The following is a 12,044-nucleotide window of genomic DNA, read 5'->3' as shown; positions in this document are numbered from 1 at the left end:
GCCAGGATCCCCTGGGGGACTAACTTGAAGGGGAAAGGAGTCCAGGAGAGCTGGCTGTATTTCAAGGAATCCCTGTTGAGGTTACAGGGACAAACCATCCCGATGAGTCGAAAGAATAGTAAATATGGCAGGCGACCAACTTGGCTTAATGGTGAAATCCTAGCGGATCTTAAACATAAAAAAGAAGCTTACAAGAAGTGGAAGGTTGGACATATGACCAGGGAAGAGTATAAAAATATTGCTCGGGCATGTAGGAATGTTATCAGGAGGGCCAAATCACACCTGGAGCTGCAGCTAGCCAGAGATGTCAAGAGTAACAAGAAGGGTTTCTTCAGGTATGTTGGCAACAAGAAGAAAGCCAAGGAATGTGTGGGCCCCTTACTGAATGAGGGAGGCAACCTAGTGACAGAGGATGTGGAAAAAGCTAATGTACTCAATGCTTTTTTTGCCTCTGTTTTCACTAACAAGGTCAGCTCCCAGACTGCTGCGCTGGGCATCACAAAATGCGGAAGAGATGGCCAGCCCTCTGTGGAGATAGAGGTGGTTAGGGACTATTTAGAAAAGCTGGACGTGCACAAGTCCATGGGGCCGGACGAGTTGCATCCGAGAGTGCTGAAGGAATTGGCGGCTGTGATTGCAGAGCCACTGGCCATTATCTTTGAAAACTCGTGGCGAACCGGGGAAGTCCCGGATGACTGGAAAAAGGCTAATGTAGTGCCAATCTTTAAAAAAGGGAAGAAGGAAGATCCTGGGAACTACAGGCCAGTCAGCCTCACCTCAGTCCCTGGAAAAATCATGGAGCAGGTCCTCAAAGAATCAATCCTGAAGCACTTGCATGAGAGGAAAGTGATCAGGAACAGCCAGCATGGATTCACCAAGGGAAGGTCATGCCTGACTAATCTAATCGCCTTTTATGATGAGATTACTGGTTCTGTGGATGAAGGGAAAGCAGTGGATGTATTGTTTCTTGACTTTAGCAAAGCTTTTGACACGGTCTCCCATAGTATTCTTGTCAGCAAGTTAAGGAAGTATGGGCTGGATGAATGCACTATAAGGTGGGTGGAAAGCTGGCTAAATTGTCGGGCTCAACGGGTAGTGATCAATGGCTCCATGTCTAGTTGGCAGCCGGTATCAAGTGGAGTGCCCCAAGGGTCGGTCCTGGGGCCGGTTTTATTCAATATCTTCATAAATGATCTGGAGGATGGTGTGGATTGCACTCTCAGCAAATTTGCGGATGATACTAAACTGGGAGGAGTGGTAGATACGCTGGAGGGGAGGGATAGGATACAGAAGGACCTAGACCAATTGGAAGATTGGGCCAAAAGGAATCTGATGAGGTTCAATAAGGATAAGTGCAGGGTCCTGCACTTAGGACGGAAGAACCCAATGCACAGCTACAGACTAGGGACCGAATGGCTAGGCAGCAGTTCTGCAGAAAAGGACCTAGGGGTGACAGTGGACGAGAAGCTGGATATGAGTCAGCAGTGTGCCCTTGTTGCCAAGAAGGCCAATGGCATTTTGGGATGTATAAGTAGGGGCATAGCGAGCAAATCGAGGGACGTGATCGTTCCCCTCTATTCGACATTGGTGAGGCCTCATCTGGAGTACTGTGTCCAGTTTTGGGCCCCACACTTCAAGAAGGATGTGGATAAATTGGAGAGAGTCCAGCGAAGGGCAACAAAAATGATTAGGGGACTGGAACACATGAGTTATGAGGAGAGGCTGAGGGAGCTGGGATTGTTTAGCCTGCAGAAGAGAAGAATGAGGGGGGATTTGATAGCTGCTTTCAACTACCTGAAAGGGGGTTCCAAAGAGGATGGCTCTAGACTGTTCTCAATGGTAGCAGATGACAGAACGAGGAGTAATGGTCTCAAGTTGCAGTGGGGGAGGTTTAGATTGGATATTAGGAAAAACTTTTTCACTAAGAGGGTGGTGAAACACTGGAATGCGTTACCTAGGGAGGTGGTAGAATCTCCTTCCTTAGAGGTTTTTAAGGTCAGGCTTGACAAAGCCCTGGCTGGGATGATTTAACTGGGAATTGGTCCTGCTTTGAGCAGGGGGTTGGACTAGATGACCTTCTGGGGTCCCTTCCAACCCTGATATTCTATGATTCTATGATTCTATGATCCTGCATGACCCATCAGATTGCTGTTCTGGTAAGAGATAAACCCATAGGGCCTGATGATTTGCCAAATTACTGACTTTTGTCAACACCACTTAAAGTCAATGGGAGCCAGGAGCAGTCAATACCTCTGAAAAGGAGCTCCACAGCACCTAATTCATCCCTGTTCTTATTCAGCTGAAGTGACTTTACACCAGGGGTGACTTTGGGCCACAGGGCCAAGTTTTAGACTCATTTACACCCATATAATCTCACTGAGGTTGGATATGTTTCAGAGTAGCAGCCATGTTAGTCTGTATTCGCAAAAAGAACAGGAATACTTGTGGCACCTTAGAAACTAACAAATTTATTTGAGCATAAGCTTTCGTGAGCTACAGCTCACTTCATCAGAGCTTAGTCTCTAAGGTGCCACAAGTACTCCTTTTCTTTTTGAGGTTGGATAGTGTCACTGAGGTTAGAATTTAGCCCGTAAAAATAAAATGGCTCTAGGCTGGTTGAGTTGTATAATAAAACCTGAGATAAAGATAAAGATATCTTAAAACACAACTCTTAAACATCAATCACATCTGAGTGGTTCACAATCATCACTGCTATGTTAACAGGCCAGCAACATGGCTGAGTGCACCATACTGCATTCCGCAGCTACCAATCTATATGATCATTCAGAAGAACGCGCCAGACAGTTCTACATGAAATTCCAATTCCCCTAGGCACTGAGTCACCTTTTTGATTTCCAGATCACCACTCAGGGCTGACACAATATGAGGTACATACATCCCACTGCAGGCATGTGGCTGTTCGTGTATCAAGAATGTGTGCATGATGTACAGATTGTAATGGAATGAAATAATACAATTGGAAAGGCATCCAACTCATATTTATAAATATTTCAGATTTACTGTATGATAATACTCAGCACCTTTTACTGCACTTTATTTATTCAAAGCTCTTTGCAAACATTAATTAATTAATTTTCCTTTCCTCCCAATACCTCTGGCAGGGAGGTGGATAAATATTATTATCCCCAGTGTACAGATGGGGAAACTAAGGTAGGTAAATCCAGGATAAGAAGTCAGGATTACCTGACTCTTAGGCCTGCACTCACTTCTCTAAGCCACACTGAATGGCACTATAGTTGTCTTACTGTATGAAACTACAGTAACCTAGCCATCGCCATACTGGATCACAACAGTGGTGCACCCAGTCCAGTATTCTGTCATTGGCTGTAGCCAATACCACATTCTTCAAAGGAAGGTGGAAGAGGCCCATTCAGTATGAACATGTCCTTAGGACAGGTATCTTTTGAATCTCAGGCAACTATGCCCAGATCTTCAAAGCTATTTCATGGAGTTAGGTGCCTAAACACATTAGAGGATCTGGACTTAGTGGTTGGCTTATTATGTAAAGCATGAGGGTTTATACCTCTTGCACATTATTTATACCTCTTGTTCTCATTATTCATGGACGTGTCTAATTCTTTTTTTGGATCATGCCACACTCTTTGTCTCAGTCACACCTAGCGGCAACAAGTTCCACTAGTTTATTATGTATTGCTCAAAAAACTACTTCCGTTAATCAGTTTTAAATGTATTGCTTTTCAATTTTATTGAACATCTCTTTGTTCTTGTATTATGAGAAAGGATAAACAGGACTATCAAATTTACCTGCTCTATCCCATTCATTGTGTTGTAAACCGCTTTCACATCTCCTTTTACACCTCTCATCTCTACACTCAACAATTTTGATCTTTTCAGTCTTTACCAAGTCTCTTTATGCCTTTAAATAATTTTTGTCACCCATCTCAGAGCCCCCTCATTTTCTATCTCCTTTTTTATATAAGATAACCAAAACTGAGTGCATCATTACAGCAGATGGTATCCCATTGATTTATTATAACAGTATTAGTGGATAGGGCAGAGGTACCAGGGGGGCTGTCAGGGAACAGGGGGGGGTTGGATGGGGGAGGATTCCTGAGGGAGGGGGCTGTCAAGGGGTGAGAAGCAAGGGGAAGGGATATGGGGGAGGGGCCAGGCCATGCCTGGCTGTTTGGGGAGGCATAGCCTTCCCAGCCGACCCTCCATACAATTTCCGAAACCCGATGCGGCCCTTAGGCCAAAAAGTTTGCCCACCCCTGCCACAGAACATCACAGCTGGCACAGGATCCCCATCAAACTCTTCTTTTCCTCCCTGACTGGACCAGTCCCACTTCTAAGATCAGGGTGCACCTGGGTGTGGTAGATTTATTTAAAATTTGTTGGCTGGTGTCTGTAGCAGCTCAAGAGGCATAGTTGTCCTAAAGCCAGAAACACAGGAAAAAGTGCCTCTTTCCTCCAGAAAAGACAGAAGTGCTTCTCTGCTGGCTGGAGACAGAGATTATGTTTTTCATCCCAGCCAGGTGCAGAAAGCAGGTGAAAACTACAAGTAGCTTTTCCCTTGGGGATCTAGTTACAGTGTTTTGCACAGTTGCCTTGGGAATGTAAAATGACAGGATCACCTGTCTGCAGGGGAGGTAGCCAGGACATAAGCAACTACTCAGAGCCCACTCTCCATTTACCTGTTGCAGGAAGAGCCCCAGGAGAAACGACATGAGAGAGAAGGGATTGAAGAAGAAGTAGGAGGGAGCTGCCAGGCTGGGACTAACCTTTTCTGCTGCAGCAAACTGATTTCATCCAGGCGTCTGGTCCAGGATTTTTCAGTCTGAAATCTGTGCAACAGAGAGTTCCAGAGCCCAAGGAGCAGCCCATGATCCCCAGGCAGGAACATCCCCATTGTCCTGTGTTCTCCTCGTCAGCTGAACTCAGACCTGCTGTTCTATCCCCTTCTTCCTGTGATGTTTCTTTGTGAATGACTCTCTACTTCTTCATTCCAGGAGGGCAGGATGATCTGAGTGGGAGATGGATGCTCCTTCAGAAAATGTCAGTTTGGGAGAGAGGTGGATGGTTACAACATTTAGTTGAGGCAGGCACCTGGCTGTGTCTCAGAAACAGATACTACCTGCCGGGGAGTTGCTGAGAGCGAGAACACACCCCTCTCTACTAAGTTACCTTCTGATTTAAAGAGACACAGCTTTGTTTGGAAGCCACTCACACTCCCACATGTCTATTGAGCAATCTCACTTCTAAGCTACACAGAACTTCCACTGGATATTTTAAAGCTGATAAGAATTTTTTTAAGAACAAGCAAAGGATGTAGAGAATTCTTCTGTAGAGAATCCCGATTTTCAAAAGAGCACTCTGACCACTGGGCCATGGGCTACTCTGAGGTGTGTTTAGGGGTGGAGGGAGGCATCTTTCAATTTCTGCTATTGAAGCTGTTTCACTTTGTATAAATAATTAAATATTTATTGGCACAAGGAATTGAATGTGGGCCTCCCGTGTGTGTGTCCTAACATGGGCTATACAGTCATTCTCACACTCTCTTTTTGTCCCAATGACTAGTCATTATCATTATGAATGACTATGAATTAGCACTATGAAAGACAATGGGTAGTTATTGGCCTAGGGAAAGTGTGTGAGAATGATTGCATAGCCCCGTGGTTAGAGCACTCACCTGCTGGAGGAAGTGGGGAGATAGAATCATAGAATATCAGGGTTGGAAGGGACCCCAGAAGGTCATCTAGTCCAACCCCCTGCTCGAAGCAGGACCAATTCCCAGTTAAATCATCCCAGCCAGGGCTTTGTCAAGCCTGACCTTAAAAACCTCTAAGGAAGGAGATTCTACCTCCTCCCTAGGTAACGCATTCCAGTGTTTCACCACCCTCCTAGTGAAAAAGTTTTTCCTAATATCCAATCTAAACCTCCCCCACTGCAACTTGAGACCATTACTCCTCGTTCTGTCATCTGCTACCATTGAGAACAGTCTAGAGCCATCCTCTTTGGAACCCCCTTTCAGGTAGTTGAAAGCAGCTATTAAATCCCCCCTCATTCTTCTCTTCTGCAGACTAAACAATCCCAGTTCCCTCAGCCTCTCCTCATAAGTCATGTGTTCTAGACCCCTAATCATTTTTGTTGCCAAATAGAACTTGAATCACCCATGCCACGGATGCATGCCCTAACCTCTGGACTAAAAGTTATGGCAGGGGTGCCTCATCTGGCCATTTGCAAATCTAGTGCCTGGAAAAATGCCCCAAATAAAACCATTTCAATTTGCCAATTTTTTTCAAAATGTTAGGGTTTGGTTCTACCAGAACTGATTTTTTTTTCAATTTTTTGGAACTGCCAGTAAACTGAAAAATTAGTTATTTGCCAAGCTTTGCAGAAAACAGCCTGGCTCACTACATTACTCCTGGGGGAATTCTGCACAACTGCACAATGCAGAATTTGTGCAGAAGTCCATGTTTCCCCACAGAATTGAGGCTGCAGAGCTGCTGGGTGCCACTAGGGGCCACTGGACTCTGCAGAAGCCAGATTTGCAGTGAGCAGAGTGCCTAGCCCGCTGGGGATGAAGGCTCGTAAAGCTTTGGCTGCTTGGCTTAATCCTCATTCTCTTGGAGATAGGAGAGGTCCTGGGAGACCAAGCTCTGGCAAAGGGTGAAGAAGGGCAGGGCCACACTGCAACACATCCCCCAGCTGGACAGTAAAGAAGCTCGGGGGAGTAAAGGCTCTGGGGGTGCAGGTGTCTGGGCTGGGGGGTGCCCCATGGCTGGGCTCTGAGGGGAGGAGAGTGTGGGCGTCTGGGCTCTGGGGGTCCCACGCAGCCCGCTCCAACACCTCCCAACTGGAAGTGGGTTGTCATAGGGGTTTCTTTAACTCTCTACTCTTGGGAGAATTTTGTTGTTGTTGTCAGTATTGTTGACATACTTGTAGACAGGTATTTTGAAATAAATTACCAAAATAATTCAAACTGGAGTGATTATATTGTGCTATTTTGACAAGCAAAATATGCAGAATTTTGCAAAATTTTAAAATACTGTGTTCAGAATTTTTAATTTTTGGCACAGAATTCCCCCAGGAGTAGCACATGCACATCCCAAAGACCAGCTCCCTCCAGGCCTGCCAATGCTGCTATCCTCTCCTTTCCCACCAGGAGGCCTGCAAATGAACCCCCTTTCAATGAGTCCTGGAACCACTCCTCCCCCCGCATGTATAGTAAAATGTGTAGGGTACTGGGGATGGTGAGGAGTGGGGAAGGGAGGAGGGGCTTCAGTTTCACTTCCCATCAATTGCAAGACCCTTCCATGCTCACACCAACAAAACTGTCCCCACAGGTGGCACATTTTTATGACTTGGAAAATCTCACCCCGATCAGGATCCCTGGCCTCAAAGCCCAAGGATCATTATATTGCTTCATCCCTCTTGCCCACCTGTCCCAGACTGTTCTGCCTTGCCAACTGGACCTGGATTTCAGCCCATGCAGGTGTGGGGAGAGAAAACGGCACATGTCCGGACCTGGTCTATGGTATGGGGATTAGGTCAGTGGATGTTTCTACTAAACAGAGAGTGGGGAACCTGCAATGTGCCCTAGCCAGCACCATGACAAAGGGGGAGACAGCCTAATTTTAAAATTGTTATTAGGGAAGCACACGGCACTGAGGCATGAACAGTAATGATCATACGAGCACTGCTGCACCCTGCTACCTCTGCAGGTTTGGCACCCCTGCCTGAACCTGGCCCCAAGGTGCAGCCAGTCTGCTGAACTCTGTGAGCATAAACCCTGTGAACCCAGAATAAAATCTATCTCGCTGTAGCTGGCAATTAGGAGCCGACTCCTGTTTTCTTTTTACAGAAACAATCAGAGCATGGGTGGCTGGGGTCATAAACCACTTTCTCTCCCCGTGCCAGGGCCAATCAGGAAGTTAGAGTTGCACTTGTGCAAACATCTGAGTGGGATTATGATCGGAAAAGTACTTCAGTCCACAGCTGCCCCACCGACTCCTGCTGTGCGTGATGTGGGTGAGCGAGTTAAGGTTAAATAGAAATTAACCACCCATGAACCTTTTTGTGGGTTTAAAACAATATGCTCACAATTGTGATCCTCATTATTTTGCATTTAAAGACAGCTTCTATGCTTTCCAGAAGCACCCGGGAAAAGATACTAGTGAAATGTCAGCTGTTCTAATGGCCCGAGCTGAGACTAGTCTCTCCCAAGGAGAGTGGTGGAAACCACGCAACACGAGAAGTTTAAAGTCTGACCAGACAGAGCCCCGGAACAGGTATAATCTTGCACTGGTGTAACCCATTGGTGAGTGTGTTTTACAGGTCACCCTCTGTGCTGATCCATGAGAATATGAGTTATTATAGTGCCTTCCCCTTTACCTATTAATTATGGATCCATAGATCAAGCTGTAACAGACTGTGTTTGTTGTTTTTATAATAGGTCTGGGGGTCTCTGGTTCAGTCCCGAGAGTGGCAGCCAAGTGGCAGTTATTCAGACCTCCATAAGACGTACTGGATGCGCTAATTCATTCACTAATATCCTATTTCTGGCCCTGCTTGCATTTCTGCCACTGAAGCAACTGGGCCCCTACCCCACTCCGAAAATCAAATAGCTGCAGATTTAATTTGCCTTCATCACAGTTCTGCACAATCTACAGCAGTTAATTCAAAGTAGCACCAGCAGGACCCCACTTAACAGCTTAGCAGTTAGCCAAAACAGCACCGAGAAGCCCTTGGACGTGCCATCACTTAAGGCCTGGTTCTCTGAGATGAGGAGCACCTTGCAATCATGGACTCCTGAGGGACTTGAGGACACTCAGGATCTTGCAGTTCAGCCCTTCTCTGATAGCATATGCAGCTGAAGTGATTTACCCTATCCCACCTAAAACTAACCTGGCCAGGAAATTCCAATACAACTTTGTTTCTTTTGGAAAACCAAAACAGTTCCTGGAGATATGGTGATTTTGCTGAAGTGCTGATGGAAGCTGCAACCCTGCCTGCCAGATGGGTTTCAAAATCTGTCGGTTTTCCAATCAGCTCGCCCACTCAGCTGCCGGCTGGGGAGCCGAGGCTTCTGGATCTATGGTTCTAAGGATGTCTTCCATGTGGACTGCCCCAGGGGTCCAGAGAGGAGCAGGGCTGATCCATGCCAGCAGGGGGCATACAACACACACACACATACACTCACAGACACTGTCACCCTCCTCCACCTCTTATCTGGCCTATCTCAGAGGTACTGACCAAGAAGTTTCCAATGGCCCTCAGAGGGTTGCTCCCTGCCTGTCGTGGAGAATTTAAAAAATTTTGAAATATTAAAATCCTACACAAAATAGTTTAAATTACTTTTCTCCACCCAGCTCTACTGCTGACCATGGCACACCAACAATCAGGCAAGTTTTCTGGCTCAGTTTTGCAGTTCCAAGAAGCATATATGACACATGACATAACCTTCTGGTACAAATCAGAGATGGGGATTGCTTGTCCAGAGTTTTAATCCTGTGGGAATCCTACTTCCAAGACCAATTTGTGCTTAGTTTACTTACAAAACGGAGCTGAGGCTGTAGGCTGGATTATAATCTTCTTGGTGTGGATTATTAATTCTTTCAGGCAGGGACTGTTTCTTTACTTGAAATGCAAAGACCCAGGCTTTCTGAGCTGATATATTCAGGTGTTAAATATTAATAATATTAATCGTGACTCTGCCACAAAGGACTGTTTTTCCTTGGGCAAGTTGCTTAACCTCTCCATGTCTTGGTTTGCCCATCTGTAAAATGTGGACAATGATTCTTAACAATTTTGCAACATTGTGGTGAGAATTAACTAGAGTACAAACCATTAAGGAGTTCTTATTTGCCAGTCTTGACTACCAATTACCAATCTCCAATTCTAATTCCCGGGGGTAAAGGTAATAATCTCAGATATCACTGTGTTTTATAACTGTTGCCTTTGTAATGGTAGATGCTGTAACTAATGTTTGAACAGTACTTTGAAGACAGGAAGTACTTAAAGTGTTAGGTATTATTATACAAGTCACAAAAAGAACACACATGGATTTTCATATCCTAGATTGAGTTTGTAATGCTGATGGTTAGAAAATCAGGTTTTGATTTGGAAACAGTGCAGTTTTGATCTGGAGTCACTGAGGCTTTGTTTTCATAGAATCATAGAAGATTAGGGTTGGAAGAGGCCTCAGGAGGTCATATACTCTAACCCCCTGCTCAAAGCAGGACCAACACCAACTAAATCAACCCAGCCAGGGCTTTGTCAAGCTGGGCCTTAAAAACCTCTAAGGTTGGGGATTCCACCACCTCTCTAGGTAACTCATTCCAGTACTTCACCACCCTCCTAGTGAAATAGTTTTTCCTAATATCCAGCCTAGACCTATCTCACTATAACTTGAAACCATTGTTCCTTGTTCTGTCATCTGCCACCACTGAGAACAGCCTAGCTCCATCCTCTTTGGAACCCCCTTCAGGTAGTTGAAGGCTGCTATCACATCCGCACCCCCACCCCCACCCCACACACTCTTCTCTTCTGCAGACTAAATAAGCCCACTTCCCTCACCTCTCTTCATAAGTCATGTGCCCCAGCCCCCTAATAATTTTAATTGCCCTTGGCTGGACTCTCTCCAATTTGTCCACATCCTTTCTGTGGTGGGGGGCACAAAACTGGATGCAATACTCGAGATGTGGCCTCACCAGTGCTGAATAGAGGGGAATAATCACTTCCCTCAATCGGCTTAGCCCATTGGCCCCCATCCTGTGGCATTGCATGGGATTCTTCTGTCCTAAATGCAAGACTATGCACTTGTCCTTATTGAACCGCATCAGATTTCTTTTAGCCCAATCCTCCAATTTGTCTAGGTTACTCCGGACACTATCCCTACCCTCCAGCATATCTACCTCTCCCCGCAGCTTAGTATCATTTGCGAACTTTCTGAGGGTGCAAACCATCACATCATCCAGATCATTAATGAAGATGTTGAACAAAACCAGCCCCAGGACAGATCCCTGGGGCAGGACACTTGATACCGGCTGCCAACTAGACATTGAGCCATTGATCGCTACCCACTGAGCCCAACGATCTAGCCAGCTTTCTATCCACCTTGTAGTCTGTTCATCCAATTCATATTTTTTTAACTTGATGGCAAGAATACTGTGGGAGACCATATCAAAAGCTTTCCTAAAATCAAGGTACATCACCTCCACCACTTTCCCCATATCCACAGTCAGTTATCTCATCATAGAAGGCAATCAGGTTGGTCATGCATGACTTGCCCTTGGTGAATCCATGTTGACTGTTCCTGATCAACTTCCTCTCCTCCAAGTGCTTCAAAATGGATTTTCACCAGGAAAAATTGTGTGTTCTTAACTCAAGTACTTACTTTTCAGATGAGTTAACAGGTCAAGTGAAAGACTTAGGGGGAAGCCTGGTCTTTAACTCGACCTACTAACTCATGTGAAAACAAAAACAGCCTTGTATTCAGGGATTTTATTGTGTGTTCACTAACTTGAGTTAAGAACATGAGTTTCCTTTTTCCCATGAAGACATGGCCAGGAGAGAAAGGACTTTCATTCTGTGACACGGATTGTACATAATCTTGTTCCTGACCACAATGCAGACTGAGAAATTGCAAGTTGGCAGAAGTCAATTCCTCAAACTGGAATTTGGTCAGATCATAGAGTTGATGTCCTTGTGGTTTTGTACTCGTAAAAATTAAATATGAATGTTGAAAAGGAAACAAGTGCGCACTCTGCACATAAACCATCTGTTAGTAAGTTTATAGACCAAATTAAGATCTATATCTAGATCTATAGCTAGATAGATAGATAAATAGATAAACATAAATATAGATATAGATATAAAATCAGTCTAATTATGAATAGCAACATTTAATGAAATTTAAAATAAAATCAATGGATATTATTTGAAGTTTCATCTGCAGTGCAGTATTCTATCTACTCTATCAGTACTATTTTTTTTTGTATATATATATGCATCTGTCCATGTCTACATACCATAGCATCTGTGTATCTGCTATGATACTG

General features: G+C 45.0%; 1 protein-coding gene across 3 annotated transcripts in view; it reads right to left on the bottom strand.

Annotated features, from left to right (window-relative positions):
• Positions 1-5,114, bottom strand: part of LOC140898625 (transient receptor potential cation channel subfamily V member 6) — an 87,895-nt gene extending 82,781 nt beyond the window's left edge. For all 3 annotated transcript variants that reach the window (XM_073312712.2, XM_073312719.2, XM_073312728.2), the window contains exon 1: positions 4,764-5,114. In XM_073312712.2, the coding sequence (XP_073168813.2) occupies positions 4,764-4,891 (128 nt within the window). In that variant the 5' untranslated portion in view covers positions 4,892-5,114. The remainder of the gene's footprint in view (positions 1-4,763) is intronic.
• Positions 5,115-12,044: the final 6,930 nt, after the last annotated feature.

This window comes from Lepidochelys kempii, chromosome 1, assembly GCF_965140285.1.
Source record: "Lepidochelys kempii isolate rLepKem1 chromosome 1, rLepKem1.hap1, whole genome shotgun sequence".
NCBI lineage: Eukaryota > Metazoa > Chordata > Testudines > Cheloniidae > Lepidochelys > Lepidochelys kempii.
Note: the sequence above shows the minus strand (reverse complement) of the source record. Positions and strands in the feature narration are given on the sequence as shown.